This window comes from Squalius cephalus, assembly GCF_949319135.1.
Source record: "Squalius cephalus genome assembly, chromosome: 11".
NCBI lineage: Eukaryota > Metazoa > Chordata > Actinopteri > Cypriniformes > Leuciscidae > Squalius > Squalius cephalus.
The window spans coordinates 29,919,380-29,939,278 of record NC_137132.1 but is presented as its reverse complement, the minus strand read 5'-3'; the positions used below and the strand labels follow the sequence as shown (position 1 = coordinate 29,939,278).

At 36.2% G+C, this 19,899-nt stretch overlaps 1 protein-coding gene across 1 annotated transcript; it reads right to left on the bottom strand.

Annotated features, from left to right (window-relative positions):
• Positions 1-18,457, bottom strand: LOC307167226 (E3 ubiquitin-protein ligase RNF14-like). The gene is made up of 8 exons (XM_079886215.1): positions 18,394-18,457; positions 17,585-17,745; positions 17,070-17,200; positions 16,391-16,894; positions 16,043-16,265; positions 13,993-14,165; positions 13,521-13,643; positions 1-283 (listed from the first exon to the last, which is right to left on the bottom strand). Exons 2-8 carry the CDS (start codon positions 17,733-17,735, stop codon positions 149-151), a joined length of 1,440 nt encoding a protein of 479 aa, XP_079742341.1. The 5' UTR covers positions 17,736-17,745; positions 18,394-18,457; the 3' UTR covers positions 1-148.
• Between the last annotated feature and the right edge of the window lie 1,442 nt (positions 18,458-19,899).

The window sequence follows — 19,899 nt, the reverse complement described above, 5'->3', positions numbered from 1 at the left end:
TACTTGTCTACAATTTACAGTCTTTGGTTCTACAGTAAAACAGCCCTCTAGAGGTGAAATAAAACCAGTCACGTAATCTACATGGATTTTGTGACGCATGCCTTATTCTTTGTATGTGAAGAAAAAACACTTTATGTCAGCATTTAACTTAAAAGTTATTGCACGGATTGGTGTCGCCTCTGAAGTGGCTGTAGGGGTCGTTTCTGTTAAGAACTGCAAGGCAGATCCAGCAGAAATACTGTTGACAGGAAATGCAGGTCATCTTGTTGCAGCCCAGGTCTTTCTAAAAAAAAAAAAAGATGAATAAGAAACTACAGCCCCATTTCCAGAAAAATTGGCCATTTTGTAAAATGCAGTAAAATCAGTAAACTGTGATTTGTTAATTCTCCTGAAGCTTTATTTAACTGACCAAATTACATTTTTAACATTTCCAAAGTTGTCACTGACCAACTTAATTGTAATTGTAAATATAAACAAATTTAGATTTTGATGGCTGCAACACATTTAAACAGTTGGGACAGAGGCGAAAAGTGAAAAAGCTTATAGAATATCCAACAGTCCACAATTACCAGGGGAATTAGTAATAGGTGATGGTGTTGTGATTGAGTGTAAAAGGAGCATTCACCAAAGGCTCTTTGCCATGTGCAAAAATCACATTTCTCAATGCAACATATTGCAAAGAATTGAATTATTTCAGCATCTATACAGACACACACACACATATATATATATATATATATATATATATATATATATATATATATATATATATATATATATATATATATATATATATATAATTATTTATTTATTTATTTATTTATTTATTATTTTTTGCCTGTAGGGGGTTAGACCCAGACCCATTTTTTCCTGAATTGGTCTAAAAAAGGGTACTTAACACAGGGGAGCAATCTTAAGTGTATTGTTAACACTGCAAAATATGACACAACAAGACATGCATACAAAATACTTAAGAAATCATATTTCTGTAACTTATACTCAAATTTGGTTAAAACCACATAAGTTAGCTTGCATGATAGCACTACAAAAACATAAAAGTGAAACCCCATTGCTTTATTTACTGCTTTTCTTATTGTTTTGGGCTTTATTGGGTGAGTGATATGAGATAGACTAGTGCAAATATTACAAATAGGTCGTTAAACTAATAATGTAATTACCACAAGTTTTGCCTAAAACTGCCTGACAAATGAAGCCACGCAATGGTGATGAAGGAGTTAAGATGAAGTTTATTATAAACTTTAACTCTGGTTTCGCTAGCTATTTGAATAAATGAAAAGATAATACTTACATTTAAATGTGAATTTGCTGACCACCACCGATCTCTAGTCTCGGCCGCCTTTAAAAATAAATAAATAAATGCTGTCGTCAACGGCGCGCAATGACTTATGGGGTAGAATAGGGTAGGATAGGCTGCCAAGTGTCCATTTATGTATCCTTTCTTTCACGGGGAAACGAAGGGCGCATTTGGCGTCGCTTTTGAATCAGGGTAGCCTTCGTCGCGGCGCGATGACGCAACCGGCCTTCGAATACGGCCTTCGAAGGATGCAGAATTGAATTGGGACATCCTTCGTCGTGCCACTGTGATGCAATCGGCCTTCAAATACGGCCTTCGGAGGATGCAGCTATGATCACGAATATGGGTCCTGCCATAAATGGGGGAAATCCCATTTAATCTAAAAACAGTGCCGTATAAATCGCACCAGACCAATCATTTATTATGAGCCGTTCTGCTTGGTCCCAAGCCTTCGTCTGCGATTAAGCAAAATTACCGTCAAAATATATGAGGTAGGCTACAGGACGCAGTATATTCACGGGTGGCTTCATACACGCAATAGTGAGATTGCAATAGTAAATTGAGCAATAGTCGCAATTAATAGTTTTAAAATGCAGCACTATCTTTTAGTGCTATACATGTTAAATGCGCGCTCTCTCTGACTTATGACTGTTGGCTATAGGCAATGTCACTTTATTAGTGTAGACAATGTAAAAGATGAAAGACAAAGCCGATGTATTGCATAAAATTAAATAATGCACAGAATTTTTCTTTCCTTTTAAAAAATAAGTGAAAAAAAATTAAACAAGAATAGCCTATATAGAAAACAATATATATTTTTCAATCATTCTCTCAAGAAGAGAAAACAGCCTGTCCATTCTCTCCCTACTTTCCTGTGCTCTCCTCGCCTCTGCCTCCCTCTCTAGTTACATGTCTTCTGTGATCAAGTCCAAAAACTTGTCCTCTCTGTCTCGCCGCCTTCGTGCTGCTGCTGGTGCTGGTGGTGGGGGTGCTGCTGGTGCTGCCCCTGGCTCCTCCTCACCGTGGGCACCCACTGCTGAACTCGGCCCTGGTGTGTCCTCAGGGATTGAGGCAATGAGGACAGGGGGGTTAGTGCAATGCCTCTGTCCCAACACCTCATCCATGAGGACAAACCAGGGCCAAGTTTCAGCAGTGGGTTTCCCACTCACACCCTCACCTGTCCCAGGACACTTTCAATCCTAAGGCAGAGCAATTTAACCATGGCTTGTTAACAACAACAACACAATACATTTCAGCAAAGACATGTGTATTAACTTTCTTACTTTGAAGTTGTCCCAATTTTTTTTTTTGTTTTTTTTTTTTTGCCTGTTTTTTGTGTTACCCTCCCCAGCAGACCCATTTTCTCCAGAATTGCTCTAAAAAAGCAGAAAAGGGCACTTATGAAAAATATAAATTATTAACCCTGGTGGTGCTGCTGGACCGAGATGGGCTCCACAATAGACACCCTGGTAAAGCCTCTCTGCTGGTGGGGCATCATCTGGGATGGTCTCCAGAGTGTTTGAGTGCATATTTACACTATCCACTAAGTTGTCTACCAACAGGTTTGCAGGGCTGAGTGAATCGACGGCCGCCATGTCACTGAGATTTTATTTTTTTCAGAAAGTATATTTCTTTACTACTTTTACTACTTTAACTACTTTTTTTAAACCATATGAAAGGGCGCATCTGAAGCGCTCAGACCGGTCTAGCCTACGGAGGAATTATTCTTGCCGCCCGGCAACTGTGACAGCTGCCGATGATAGGCCTATTCAGTATTCGGTTTTATATTCAAACAGGGTTGAAAACCTGTATGTTCACCATGGTCCATTTGTGTACATAATAAAAAGAATACACTATAGCTACAAAAATCGCATCAAGGTAAGATATAAGTGAACATTAGAACCTTTGAAAAAAAAAAAAAAAAAAAAAAAATATATATATATATATATATATATATATATATATATATATATATATATATATATATCTGTGACTGTGAAATCAGGTATTAAAAATCAAATTATTTATTTATCCACCCCGCATTGTGTGTTTATGTTATAATCTGTGTGAACGGGATAAAAATAGTTTAAAATATTAATATACTGTAGCTGTAGCTTAACTATTAAAAAAACCACTGCTGTAAATCTGTGCAATATAACAGTAGCCTACTTCAAAAATTTATTAAAGGTCCCATGACATGAAATTTTCACTTTATGAGGTTTTTTAACATTAATATGAGTTCCCCTAGCCTGCCTATGGTCCCCCAGTGGCTAGACATTTTGATAGGTGTATTGGGTATTTCTGAGAAAATGAAAGCTCAGACGGGCGAATCTAGAATCTTCCCTTTATGTCGTCATAAGGGGAAAGGTCACCTCCCCTTTCTATAAAGAGAATTTGGCCCGCCCATGAGAAAATGAGCTGTGCGAGCGCGATATTGGTTTTTCCTCGAGAGACATCATGGCTTGAGTGAAGCATGGCAGTTGCTCAGTGTTTGGATGTACAAATGAACACAAAAATATGACCCCCTTGTCATGTTGTATGTATGTTTGTATGGACAGGTTGATGGCTAATTTCACTGGGTGACTAAGTGACAATAAAGGCTACTACTTCTACTAAAAGTATTTTTTTAGTTCCTTCATCCGAGCCTCTGAAGAACCAGTGGGTTATGTGAAGTCTGATGTGTAATTGTTCAAGTTCAGACAGATAATCTTTCTCTCAAAATCGTTCAATACTGTTTATGCATCAGTAAATAAAGCCAGTGACTAAAATATCAACTTGACATCGTTTCTCGTGGTAGGATGAAAATAATCTTATTTAAACTGTGATTAAAATATATACAGAAAGTGATCAAAGAACAATCCCTTTCCAATCGCCCAAGCTGTCAATCACACAGCGCGAGTTTATCTGGACACTTGCCAAAACTCGTTATGAAATAAATGTCGCTGTTACGCTGCACAACGAAGCTCTTACTGTACTTACCTCATGTTTGCATTGGTGAAATCATTAGTGAGAGTGTAGAAACTGTGTTGCAATGATAAGATCTTCATTCACGCGATCAACAGGCTGTCATCTGCTCAATGCTCATCACTGCAACCTTTTATGTGATGGGAATCTAAATACTTAAAAAACGTCTCACGATTTGTTAATCTCGATAGCTGTAATAGTAAAAACGTAACATAGGCCCTGTCCCAAATGGCTCCGGACTTGTGGACTTCCTCAGAGTCCACACTTTGGTGATGTCATGTAGTGCAGACCTTTAAGGCCCTTGGCGCAAGTCCACAAGGGCGCATTGAGAGGTATTTTTGGGACAGACTCGATTGTCACGCCGGAAATAACGGTCTGGTTGTTGTTGGACAGGAGAAATCACATTTTTGCGCTCCGACGTCTTATCTCCATGTCAACTACACAGCCTTTTACAGTTCTATATTTTGATATTGTACATGCCACCTGGGAATTAGAAACATCATGCTTATTTAAATGATGTATACAGTTGTACATAATAATACATAATGTTCCATTTGAAATAAGATTACAATGTTAACACATAATGAAAATGTGCATGAGTTTCAGATGAATTACATGTATCAATATTCATACTATGTTTACATATGACTCAGTAAAGCCCTGACATTCGGTTCTATTTATTTAATGAATCATAATGTGATCGTATTACGCACTATTATTATGTTTGAGACATCAGTTTATCAAATAAACTGTAGGTAATAACTGGTAAAATGTACATCTAGGTCATAAAAAACGTAATATTTTCTTCTCAGCCATGTCAACAATTATCAGTGAGCGAAATCTCCTCCCATCCGTTGTCTGATTGCAAGTCCTTTCGCAAGGATTCCTGGGTAGTTAAAGTGTGTGGAGCCTGCATCTATCTATGCGGGCTTCGCGGAAGACCGCTTCAAGGGTACAAAGGGGGCGCTGCTGAGCACACTTCAGAGCGTTAATATGCTGAATGGGACGGCCTACGGACTCGTAGACTCAGCGAGCACGCGCAATTTAAGTCCACGAGACCGAATGTACGCATGAAGTGCGCCATTTGGGACATGGCCATAGCTGTAATAGTAAAAGTATTCGAGAGAGTTCCACATGTAATGCTAGCTATTTCATATGCAAGCATGTCAGCCAATCACAGCAATGGGCGTTTACACTGAAGTCTCACAGCAGACACGCCCCTTCAAACAGAGCGTTCAAAACAGAGGCTAAAATCAGGCTAGGAAATATGCCTTTTATTTCTAAATTATTAAAATTTTTGATCTTAAAAACATACTAACATTATAAGGGCACCCCAGGAAACATTATAAAATAATAAAATAATCCATGTCATGGGACCTTTAAAATACCCAGCAGAGAAGTGATATGAATATTTATTACTTAAATACGCTCTTGAGCACATAAATAATAATATTTGCTATCGACATAATATCTGTTTTAGTATATATATATACACTCACCTAAAGGATTATTAGGAACACCTGTTCAATTTCTCATTAATGCAATTATCTAATCAACCAATCACATGGCAGTTGCTTCAATTCATTTAGGGGTGTGGTCCTGATCAAGACAATCTCCTGAACTCCAAACTGAAGAATGCGGTATGCGGTTACATCCAGTATGCGGCAGTCCTGTGGGCGAAAATGCCTTGTTGATGCTAGAGGTCAGAGGAGAATGGGCCGACTGATTCAAGCTGATAGAAGAGCAACTTTGACTGAAATAATCACTCGTTACAACCAAGGTATGCAGCAAAGCATTTGTGAAGCCACAACACGCACAACCTTGAGGCGGATGGGCTACAACAGCAGAATACCCCACCGGGTACCATTCATCTCCACTACAAATAGGAAAAAGAGGCTACAATTTGCACGAGCTCACCAAAATTGGACAGTTGAAGACTGAAAAATGTTGCCTGATCTAATGAGTCTCGATTTCTGTTGATACATTCAGATGGTAGAGTCTGAATTTGGCGTAAACAGAATGACAACATGGATCCATCATGCCTTGTTACCACTGTGCAGGCTGGTGGTGGTGGTGTAATGGTGTGGGGGATGTTTTCTTGGCACACTTTAGGCCCCTTAGTGCCAATTGGGCATCGTTTAAATGCCACGGCCTACCTGAGCATTGCTTCTGACCATGTCCATCCCTTTATGACCACCATGTACCCATCCTCTGATGGCTACTTCCAGCAGGATAATGCACCATGTCACAAAGCTCGAATCATTTCAAATTGGTTTCTTGAACATGACAATGAGTTCACTGTACTAAAATGGCCCCCACAGTCACCAGATCTCAACCCAATAGAGCATCTTTGGGATGTGGTGGAACGGGAGCTTCGTGCCCTGGATGTGCATTCCACAAATCTCCATCAACTGCAAGATGCTATCCTATCAATATGGGCCAACATTTCTAAAGAATGCTTTCAGCACCTTGTCGAATCAATGTCACGTAGAATTAAGGCAGTTGATGAAGGTGAAAGGGGGTCAAACACAGTATTAGTATGGTGTTCCTAATAATCCTTTAGGTGAGTGTATATATATATATATATATATATATATATTAGGGGTGGAGCCGAACCCGAATACGGTATTCGGAAAGGCACAAATAATGTGTTTTTTACGAATACTTATTTCGAACAAATACTTAAAAAATATTTGTATTCGGGAACAAGAAAAACTTTATATCAAAAAGCTGCGTTTCCTCCGGCTGTAAATCCACTTGTTAATAAGAAAGGAGGACGCGGTGCGAACTGCGCTCTCCATGATGACGAGGAAGTATCAGCAAAGAATTAATTGATTTCTAGCCCTTGCATTAGCTTTAGATATATTTATGGAGATGAGAAATTAAATAAAAAGCCGTCATCATGTCATTAATATCAGTCCATCAGAAAAGCTGTTCTAGGCTTATTCTTGGCTGGATAACTCTTAGCAGGTTTAAAAAGCCCTTTTAAAATTAAATATGAATGCAGTTTTGGATTAAATAAAAGTACAGCCAAGTCAAATAAAACACGTTTTATCTCCTGTATTTGGTAACACTACAATAAGATACCATTCATTAACGTTACTTAATGCGCATCTAACATCAACACATTGAGTGAACAATATATTTTTACAACATTAATTAATGTTTGTGAATGTTATTTAATACAAACACTTGATTGGTCATGTTTGTTCACTTCAGTCATTGTGCATTAAATAATGTTAACATATAAATAATGTTAACTTTTGATTTTAAAAATGTATTTTTAAATGAACCCCAAGGAGAATAATTGCGACAGTATATAACTATTGTTTATTGTTAGGTTATTTTATCTAATGTTATCTAACAAATTGAATCTTATTGTAGTGTTTTTAATACTACAGTTTCCATCTTTGTAACCGTGATATACACTTTAATATATGTAATTTAATCTAAATTGAGCTTTGGTACCGAAATTGGTACCGAGAACCGTGGATTTTCACTGGTATTGGTACCGAATACTGAAATTTTGGCACCGTGACAACACTAGTAGCTCTGTTAGCTCTGTAATTTAGACAATAGGCTGTTGACAGAGTAATGTTAACGTTGGTAATGGCTGTTATGTTATTTTCTTTTCAATGACGTTCCTTGTTACATGTTCATTGCTGGATTTATGGAAAAACATCAACCAATATTGCATATCCATAATTATTATAATGGATATAATTAAAGAATACTAACACTATAACGTAAATTAGAAGTGTAACGCAAAACAAAAAAAAGGATTTTTGCACCATTTTGAATTTTACTCGAATACAAATACAAATACAGATACAAATACCGGCTGCTTTGCACACCCCTAATATATATATAATATATATATATATATATATATATATATATATATATATATATATATATATATATATATATATATATATATAATATATATATATATATATATATATATATATATATATATATATATATATATATATTATTTTTTTTTATTTTTTTTATACATACATATATATATATATATATATATATATATACATTTGTAACTTTTCAGCACTACAGGGTTATTATGGAGCCATAAAAACATTTCAATTCGTTAAATTTCAAATGTTCAATATTCGTTTAAAGAAATCAAATTCAGAACTATTTAAAATTTCACATAATATTCAATTTTGTTAGATTACACTTGTCAATAATTCAAATTTACACAATTCAAATTCGAATCATTTTGTCATATTATAAGCTCCATAGTAATTTGACAAGGGACCAATTATTTAAGCTTGGTAACTCAGGGAAAATAATGTAGTGCATAATGCATTCTAAACACCATGTTCTGAATGACGCCTGAAAACAATTCAATATGTAAAAAATACATGTATATTGCACAGCTATCATGTCAAAGAGCAATTTAAGGTCCATTTATACCTGGTTCCTCTTAGCCAGATGGGTTTTTGGTAGATTTGGGTTGCTCTCTGAATGACAGTGAGGGCAGGTACACCACAACAGCAGTGCAGTGGTGTTAGCGCACATGGACTGGTTGGGTAAGATGCAGCAACCTTTCCACACCACAAGAGAGGCCTATTCAGAGCCAGTATCTGCTATTAACCAAAGGGATTGCAGCAGCAAGACAGGTTGTGGTGCTTTTGAATGGGCCTCTAGAATAAAGGCAAGTGCTTTGTATGTTTTTGTGAGGTATTGTCTCATTACCTGGCACTGTGTGCCTTACAAAAGACCCAACCCTACAAACACTGAGACTGGGCAGACATTTACTTAACTTAACATCAGTTCATATGCAAGCAACGAAATTTACAGTTATTCTAAAATATTTGCCTATTAGATTCTCCATCAGTCTTATAGGAAAAAAATAATTTGGTAAAATTAATATACTTTAAAATTCCACAAACTAAGTTTCACTTTCATTGTTTTCATCATTTTTCATCAAAATTTCATCATTTTCTTATTGTGGACACTTTACTTAGAGAAGAGTATAGTTATAACAAGAAAATATTAGGAGAACTGGGGAAGGAACAGGATCAGGAAACTACTTGAGCCAGTTTCAAACTTACAATGTTGAAGAAAAGGTTCTTTATATGATTTATGTAATCTTTTAAAAGGCCATTGATGATAACATTGAAAAACTTATTTTAATCACCTTATTTTGATATTTCTATAGAATGTGCTATCTAGCTTTTAAACATATATATAATTTTGTGCAGTTGATAACCACACATGCTTTTACTGCGTAGTCAAACATGCTCAACTAAAAACAAAATCCAGAAAAATTGCTTGATACTTCTGGGGTCTGTGGTTTTGTTGCCAAACACATTAAATTGTTATGGGTCTGCTAAATTAATAAATGTTTTAAAGTTTCTTTATTCAGAGGGAGTGCATTACAGTGCAGGAAAATCACTTTAACATTTAACGTATACTTAACACATTACACAACATACAGCAGGTAATAATTGATAAACAATAAAAACTTTATTGCGTTTCTCAGTCTCGATGCTTTGTTCTTCACAACATCCTTTAATATTTAAAAAAGTACTTGTGAAAATAAAACAGCACACATTGTAATATCTAATAAAAGCAATACAAGTGACCAAAATAAGAAAATAATGAAAGTTAAACTAAGTTTGTTTTTGATTCCTGTAAGACTGATGGAGAATCTAATAGGCAAATATTTTAGAGTAACTGTCACAGACAGTGAGAGAAGTCTTTAATAAATCCACAAGAAACACTCAGAAAATTGTAGGAGTAAACATTAACACAACCACGTTTAATAAAGACGATACTGGACATATGAATTGAGAATACATATGAACTTAAATACATTGGGAGAGTAATCAAGATTTTTTTTAAAAAAAGGATTATAGAACTAATTAACCACCAAGGAAACTAACTAGAGAAAACCGGTAACACAGGGAAAACAAAACAGTGAAAACCCTAATTTGAACAGGTAACAGATATTTGCCTCTGATCAGTTAAAAGCTAATAAATATAACCCCAAATCCAGAACCGTGACATTTGTAAATGTAAGCTTTTCTGTAGATCTATATTAAAAAAAAAATAATAATTAAAAAAAACTCTACATCAGTTTAGTTGCGCATTGAAAGTGATAGTCAATATATAAATGTAATATATTTTAGTTATATTTTTTTAGCTGTCATAATTATTTCTCCCGTATTGGGAATTTTCTGGATAGGCCTGTGGAGTTCTGGAAGAATCTTTTATGGAGATACATGAACAAACTGGAACTTTTTGGACCCATGCATAAGCAGTAGGTCTGGTGAAGGAATGGCTCATGAACACTGTCGGTCCAGGGTCAAACAGAACTGTCTGACGCTTTGCTGCAGCAGGAAATGAAAATCTCGCAGGAATAGCCTGTAGTAGTTTTCCAGAGGTTTCTCTGTTCTTACACAATACACTTTATGAATACCATTATGTGCAGAAAATACATTAGAGCAAGGTAAAATAAATATAAACACAGTATAAATGTTCCTTTGATGGCACATGGATATGTAACCTATGCAATTCCACTTGAAAGTTAGATTAAAAAAAAACATTGTGTCATCAGCGTGTCAGTAGTGATGAAGCTTAGCCATTTTTTTGTATTCATTTTAATAGTTACAAACTTTCTCATGGTTAAATCATTGTTAATTTTCTAATTAACTTCAACACTAGTGGAAAGTTTCAGTTCATATGAGTGATTTGAAATATATATAGCTCATCAATCAGATATCTGCAGTCACAAATCAGTTCACTGTACTGTAGACAAGTTGAAGAACCAACAAGCAGTTTTATTCAATCCAAACATGAACACAAGCAAAGACTTGACTTGGCAAAGAAACATGAGACTCACCAGCAGCAGATAGACACTAACAATACACAACAAGGTAAGGCAAACAAGAGGGCTTAAATATACATGGATTAATCATATAACAAGGAACGCCTGGAATAATCAAACAATAAGCTAATGACTAAACTGAACATAGAAACACATGCATAAACCAATGAAAACATAACACAAAGTAGGGATGCACCGATACCAGTTTTCCGAGAACGAGTCCAATACTTATACTTTTAGTTTTAGTACTTGCCGAGACCGAGTAGCCTACCGATACCTGTATTTTCATTGCATTTTTAATTAAAATAATAATAATAATTGGGAAGAGAAACCAAAAGATTATAAAATCAAATTAGTTAGCAAATACATATTTCCTTCAGTTATTTTCATGCCTAATTATGCCTGATAAAATGTATTGTAGGAGCTTCTGTTACTTTCACTGTTCATATAATTTCTCTATCATATTTTATCTTTAATTAAATAGCACAGTGAATATTTAGAGCTGCTCCAGCAGTGCTCAACCAGTCAAGAGCAGTGAACGATTCTCTCTCTCTTTTGTTGTTAGTTTAATATTGGACAAAGACAGCAGTAAGTTTATTAGGCTGCTGTCACTTTAAGAGCTGCAGGCATCCAACATACACGCATATTCTTTTCAACTGTTTACGTTCAGCCAACTATGTTTCACAAGGAGACTTGCCTATATGGGCATTTTGACACAATTTTGTGTGAATTTGTCCATTCAAGCACATGAAGACATGAAAGAGAACAAGATTCAATGGGCTATTCCAACGCATTCTCATCCTAGGGCGTCATATACTGACGCTTTTGACATTTCGTCTACATCCAAGGCACATGGCACCCTTTAGCGTCAATATGAGATGCAGATAGCTTTGTTCGGTTATGGGTAGGTTTAGGTCTGGGGTAGGGTTAGGATTAGACCGCTAGGAGGCGCCTTCTGGCCCATATCTATCTGCATCTCATATTGACGCTAAAGGGTGCCATGTGCGTTCGATGTAGACGAAATGTCAAAAGCGTCAGTATATGACGCCTTGGGATGAGAACGGGCTGCAACGTCACATGCTGTCTGAGGCAGCATTCTGGGATTACTGTACCGCCTTCCTGTAATAATATAGTGACATCACCAACCCTAAAATTTACATAAACCCCACCCCCTGAACACAATTTATAGATTATCATGTCAGAATATGCTAATCAATGACTAGAAGATAACTAAACATATAAGCTACATAAATTCATCAACTAACGATTCAGAAATGTTGTCTACATGTTGTTACTTCTTCTTGAGTCTCTCCACTGACCTGAGGTTTTTGAAATTTCCAGTGCATGTTTGTTTGAGGTAAAAGGACACAAACTGTTGTAGCTCCGCCCCCATGCTGGGAGCAGCTGCTCATTTGCATTTAAAGGGACAGACACAAAAACGGTACGTTTTTGCTCACCCTCAAAAAGTGACAACTTTAACATGCTATTTAAAAATATCTGTGGGGTATTTTGAGCTAAAACTTCACATACACACTCTGGGGACATCAAAGACTTATTTAACATCTTGTGAAAAGGGCATTATACCACCCCTTTAAATGTACTATGTTACAGTTTACGGCACTTTAATATATTCTCGTTATTTCCCTATAGCAGGTAATAAATCGAAAGTCTCGCACATTCACAGAAAACATCTTACTTCCGCATTGAAAAATAAGGTGGATACATAAATCATGTAACATTTCATGTTTTTACTTACATACGATTTAGTTTTAATTCAAATTACGCATGTATGCTGAGTGAACGATCATTAATCAAGATCATGCAACTCTCTTTACTGTCAGTTAACGTTAGTAATATGCTCCTCATTTTACTTTTTTGCTATCACCCTATCCGACCGAACTACACACTTTCCAGCGATATCTATGAAAAAAGGATGCGTGCTTGACAAGCCGCTGCGCTCTCAATCCACTCCGTGTTTCGCTTACTGTATCAGCTCGCTAATTTTGCATAAATATTTCATTTGTTTAACATTCTATTAATTCGATACATTAACTTCATAGACATCCTTCTCTGATATATCCATTCTGCTCTCTGTTTGCTCTATTGTCTGTGTTTTTTTTTTGTTTTTTTTTTGTCACAAGCAAATGTTGGTATCGGAGCATTTTAATGAGTACCCAATCACAGTATCGGACCCGATACCTCAGAGCAAAGGAAACACATTACAAGATCACATGTGGAACAGGGGAATCACGACATAACCAGGAAACATGTCTGTGAGAAACTACAAAATAAGACCTGAACACAAACAAAACACAAACTAAAAACATCTGCCATATTTTTTAGTTAACGTATAGGCAAAAGCCACTATTCGTCGATGTCTACCTGGTTGCACAGAGAGTCTACGAAGTGGCTGTAGGGGTCCCTTCTGTCGAGAATTTCAAGGCAGATCCAGCAGAAATCCTGCCTACAAGAGGAGCAGGTCATGTGGTTACAGCCCGATATTTTCTAAAAAAAAAAAAAGAAAAAAAATGTCAGGGATGAAGGTGCGCAAACATGAAGTTTTTGGAAAGTGTCAGATTACAATAACTGATGGATGTTTCTACATTTCAAGCAGTATTGTTTACCGTATTTTTTTATTCACTTTTTTTATGAATTGATGGAATTTAGGATCAAATCCGATCATGCACGTGTCTTATATACAAGGCCCCAATAATTCTGCTTCTGTGTCTATTGTTTTTCTCAGTCAACAAAAAGAGAAAATATAATTATTTTTCTAAGATTTTTCTAAGGATCACACCTTTAGGACCACACAAGTGAAATGTCTTTTTGCAGTCATGAGCTAGTAGTTGCTGACCTGTATGTTAGCGCGACAGGAAGGGCAGGTTTTAGAGTTATCCATCACCCAGTCTTCGCTTAACGACTCTTCCGTTGCTCTTTGAATTAGCCTCATTTCATAACTCATTTCAAGTTGTTCCTTCTCCTTTTTACTGGCAGCAAGGTACGCATCCCTCAACCTGCGAAGCTCCTCTGTTAAAGAAATGCAGAAATATTATACTGAGCAAAGGAGAGTCCAAATGTCTTTTATATATATATATATATATATATATATATATATATATATATATATGCATATATATACACATACATATATACCTGTACATATATAAACATGCTGTAAAAGAACATACCAATACTGTATATATATATATATATATATATATATATATATATATATATATATATATATATATATATATATTTATAAATAAAATACTTTAAGTATATATCGAACTTTTCAATAAAAGCAAGATCACATTCATAATAATGATGTAGGAATAAATATCACAGATGCAATGAACAGATATTGTATAATGTTATAATATTTTATTCTAATGACAGTCCGCTAAAAACATTCTGTAAGGATGCTTATGTTTTTTTGTATTGTGAAAAGCAAGTAATCCTTGCAAACCCCTTCAGTTGAACACTTTTCAGGTGGTGTTTTACAACACTAATGGCACCCAGGGCAGCATGAAAATATCCGGATTTACTAAAGGCACACAGTGAAATATTTTTTGTATCTGAATTTCAGACAATTTTTGGGAGGAGAGTATTTGAATAAATCACGCAAAGTGATTTACTTTGGTTTGCGGTAGTCAATTTATTGGTATTTTCTATTTTCCCCATTATTTAAAGCCAAAAAAAGCATGTCTTATCCCATTTTACACTTGACATGACTGCGATAGATACAATGCTTTTGGTAGATTGCTTTGGTATAAATGGAAATGAGCTGCTGCTTCTGTGTTCTTTGATTTGTGCATTGTCTGTGAATCACCTGCAGAACTTTCCACTCCCATCCTGCTTTTATTGGGGTCTCACAGCAATTTGCCCTGTTTAGTAAATCTGGCCCTAAACCTTTGCAGAGCCTCTCCACAGCCTTAACCAAGGCACTTATAGACAGCGTTGGAGGTAACACATTAACGTAACTTACGCAATCAGATTACTTTTTTTCAAGTAACTAGTAAAGTAACACATTACTTTTAAAATTACATACAATTATCTCAGTTAATTTTTCTAAATAAGTAGGTTCCTTTGTTTTCCCAAGTATTAACTGACTGCTCTCCTGCCCTCATGTTGAAAGAAATCATGAGTGAACATGATGTTATTAAAGTTCTAGATATGTGAGCATGCATTTACTCAATTGCACAAAAATATGGAAAAATGAATAACTGTAATGCAAACTCAGAATATTATGCAAACCTGCAATAATTAAATGTTAAATAACACAAATAAACGTTTTATCCAATGTCTTTGCTGCTGACCTTCAATGATCCAATTCAACCATACTTATATACTAATACAAAAATTACTTTATGTAAACATCACATTTGTGTTAAATTTTTTTGTTCAAGCACAGCTGGAACATTTGTTGTACAGGTGTGATTTTGCATTTCCTTCAGAACTTTTCCCTTTTGGTGTGAATGGGCAATTTTTATTATAATTAAAAAACAAACAAGCAAGCCCAGCCCAGGTGAGAAAAGCAACGCAAAAGTATGTAACACATTACTTTCCATAAAAGTAACTAAGAAACGCAATTAGTTACTTTTTTGGTAATGCATTTACTTTTAACTTTCCCCAACACTGATTATAGACACAAAAATTCTTCCTCTTTATTCCTCTTTATGCATTTCACACCTGTTTTAGCTGGTTGCCTAATCTAGCTTTATAATAATCCTGCCGTTATATACTATGAATATTGATGGCTCTGTTACAATTTCCTTCATCTATTGTTGCTTTGGATAAAAGCATCTACTAAATGCACAAATGTGAGTCGCTATTCAAATAAAATTGATTGACTTATAACTCTACTTGTGTTTATGAACATTGCCACTCCACTGAGATCTTACCTTCTTTGCAGAGAGAGAGGGGATGATATGCTCGCTTGCAGACGGTGCAGAAGACGAATCGGCAAGAGGGGCAGATGCCCATGTTGGCGTCAGGCTCGATCATCACAGCCACACAGCAACTCATGCGTGGACAATAAACAATATCTGCCATTAGGTTCAGACTCGACTGCAGGAGGAGGCGGTCATAGCGGGCGAATTCATCTTCACCCACCAGAAGTTTCACCTACAGTATAATAGCAGTACAGTGGCATTAGTTCCTCTTAATCTACTGTTCAAACAGCTAAAGTGCTTAATAGTCAAAACCTATTCATAGCTCAAACTCAGGCACAAACACGCAAGAAAAAGTACCTGTGCAGGAGAGGCCAAGGACATACACTCGGGCTCAGGACAGGTAAGGAACTGGACTTTGCCATCTTTTATCTGGATCTGAAAGTATTCCTTCACACATGCCTTGCAAAAAACATGCTGACACTCTTTGAAGAGCAAAGAGTTGGAACCCAGATTCTCAGAGAAGCAGATTCCACAGGAAAAAACCTTGCTATCAAACTCCTTCTGTTTCTGAGCTTCATTAAAATCCAGCAGCAGGGTTAGTATATCTGTGTGAGGGTCAACTTCTTGGACTGCTCGTTGGTCCAACTCTTGCACTTTGCTCTTTTCTACAGCAGTGTCTTCTGCTTGGTTCTGACCAGATTCACAGTGAGGCTGCCCACCAATGGTTTGGACCTCGAGGGGAGACTGGATGTTCAGAAATTCCAGAGTTTCTTCCTTTAGAAACTGGATCCAGGTAAAAAGAACCACATTGCCCCTGTTCTCTTCCCAAAGTCCATCCAGTCTCTTGCAAAGTGCAGTGATCTTTTAGACATTAAATAACTTATTAATTGAGCAGAGATTATCTTAATGATTATGCCATTATCATTATGCCAATATCATGCCCAAAACTAAAATACCAAATAATTCTATAAATAAAAATTCAAAACTATTTAATGTTATCATCTAATTGCACAAGATCAATGCTAAAAATACAAACCTGAACTCTTGAAAGCCACTTGGAGCTTAAAGTAAAGACTGGAGCCGATGATGAAGGGTAGTCTGTAGGTAGTTCAAAACTCAGAACCAAGGGGGGTAGAAAGGATATTCCAAACTCTACGCATGCCTCTCCTATGAAAAATATGCACAAAACATCAGCTTATAAAGACTTAATAATTTTTTTTTACTTTTTATCTCACACATGGACTTTTTTCTCGCAATTGCATTTTTAAAAAGTCAGAATTGTGAGATATAAACTTGCAGGTGCAAGAAAAAAATCTTACCACTTTTAAGTTTTGGTACAGTTTGAATGCAAAGACGAAAAATATGTGACTTAATTGTGTGTTTGAAAAAAAATGCATAATTGTTGAGTATAAGAACTGCTGTTTTTTGCCTTGGTATCATGTTTTATTAACATGGTTTAGTAGTCAATAATAGTTCAAAATACAATATTTTTCAAAATCACAGTACGTTTTTATTTATTTATTTGTAAGCAAATCTTGCATAAAATCTTACCCTTGACTAGCAGTCTGAAGTTAGGGGGAAGCTCAGGACACAGTTGGATCTTGCCCCTCTGTCTTGATTCTGTCCTGTGAAACTCCTCTTCATCATATATGCTCTCTAGCGCCAGCAGTTCATCTGTTTGTGCTTCCTGGTCGGCTGACATTTGAACACTCCTGTGATAAAAACAAGTATTGTGAAATTTGAAATGAAATGAGACGCAGCTGAAGTTATACTATCTGTATGCCTTATCTCACTAGGTGGCGATAGTGAAGCTTAAAAAGCGAGGAAAGTGAAGTAGAAGACGAGCTATACGTGACAACATCAGCTGTGTCCGAAAGCTGATAATTGCTGCCTCCGGAGGCTGCATTTCAAAGTAGGAAGGCATCAAGGCACGTCCGAATCCAATGTTAGTTTCACTTCCTGTCTTCTGAGATACCTTCATCTGATCAAGTTTTGAAGACCGCATAGATGTATCCTTCACTGACTTTGATATCCCACAATCCTGTGCTTTCCATTCTGTGACAGTTGAGCTAAAAAATAAAGATGGTGTCTGAAAGTTGCGGTTGGTGGACAATTTGTGTGTAAATGTACATATTTAACCAACGTTTTCACTTCTGATGTCTGTTTATAGCGAGAAATTACTATTGTAGTTATTAGTAATTAAATATTCACCTAGTTTTCACCAAAGGTCACTCTATTTTGATGTAGATTATTAAACCATTACGCTGCCTCCCGAAATCAGTTTTGTGAGGTACCTTCATGCGCAAACACTGCCTACAAAGTCATTGCCTTATAGAGCATCAATGCAACAAGTCAGCTACCTAAGTTTCCGCAGCCAGTCGGTGTGTTCGACATCTCTGTGGCTGGATGCAGGTGGGGAGGAGCTCAAAAAACGGAGACGTGAAGTCGGACACTTTCTGCTTCCAGTGCACTGTGTTTGATATTTACCACAGCTGAAGTGAAATAAGAAGAGCCTGCCAATCAGCATAAGCGCCAACCTCAGGCTGAATTACGCAAGGACACTAGACCTCTGTCAATAGTGTTTTGCATGTGTTCAGTCATTTGAAGGTAAAATTAGATTACTAGCAGTTAATCAAAGTCATACATAGCTTACAATACGACCCAGAATCTGCCCCAACTAAATTTATGGTCTGGAGCTGCAGCCGCTACTGGTCAACACTTTGTATGTTAAAACTTATTGCATGAAAGTTTGTACCGTGCCGACGTTTTAACGCAGTGGGTAAAATTTTCAGACGGTCCCTTAATATCATGCGCTTCCGCGTCCGTACATTCACCTATATAATGCCGCTATAATAACATTTGGCTGTTAGTAATTTTTGTATGCCCGTGCACAAATGTTGAATATCATTTAAAACTAAATGTAGTATTTAGATGGAAATCAATTCTGGTCAAAACATCCCTTACGAAAATTAACCATGGTTTTATTATAGTAAGTGTACCATGGTCTTTTGACAGATTGATTACCACTTGTAGCCTACAGTTTGACTACAAATACAAATACCATGGTTAAACTAACAAAAACATGGTTCATTTGTGGTTACCATGGTCTAACTATATTAACCATGTGGGGGTTTTTTTTTGGGGGGGGGGGGGGGGGGGTTGTTTTGGGTTTTTTTTTTTTTTTTTGCAGTATAGCATGATAAATTTTAGTAAGGGTTGTTGCTCAATACAATGCATATTGGTACTTACCTAAACGGTAGCACATTGTAAGGTGCAAACTCAACTATATAACTAGACAAATTAAATTAATGGGTTAACACGTCTAATTACGTCAATAACTACTTTAAACTTAAAAGCTTCTAAAGTGGTTAATATTCTTACTTACTTCTTCTTCTTCCTAGTTTAACCAGCTCTTCGTGTGTTCCACCACTACTGGGTGTGATTCCCTGTGGATGTCATATATCGGCAGAAGCTGACAGAGTTTCTGCTTGGTCTTAAAGCCTTCGTATTACGCGAACGTCTACAATTATTTCTCTCTCACACTGTCTGTGATTATGCATAATCGTCCCAACAAATGAAGTTAAAGAAGCTGAAGCTACTATTACCAATCATTTTTCTTCTTTTTTTATTTCTCACTACACGTGTGAAAATATCTATACTTTGTTTGAAATGAATGCTCATTGCTCAAAATATAGTGATTTCATATTTCATTAAAAGCGGCATTTTAAAATATGTGTCATTTCTAGTTCCATGGGAGACATTGCATAATGCTGAATAACTAAATTCTACGATCCTGTTGATGCTGTCAGTGGAAAATGCACAAAACTTACACTATGAAATAATGACGATACAATTTTTGTTTAATT

Bases quoted from the DNA above. Each gene is read 5' to 3' on its own strand.
- LOC307167226 (XM_079886215.1), bottom strand. From the start codon at position 17,735: ATGTCAGCCGACCAGGAAGCACAAACAGATGAACTGCTGGCGCTAGAG. The intron at 17,201-17,584 runs GTAAGATTTTAT...TATTTTTCATAG, and splicing joins CTTCAGACTGCTAGTCAAGG to GAGAGGCATGCGTAGAGTTT. The intron at 284-13,520 runs GTAGACATCGAC...TTTTTTTTTTAG, and splicing joins TAGACTCTCTGTGCAACCAG to AAAGACCTGGGCTGCAACAA.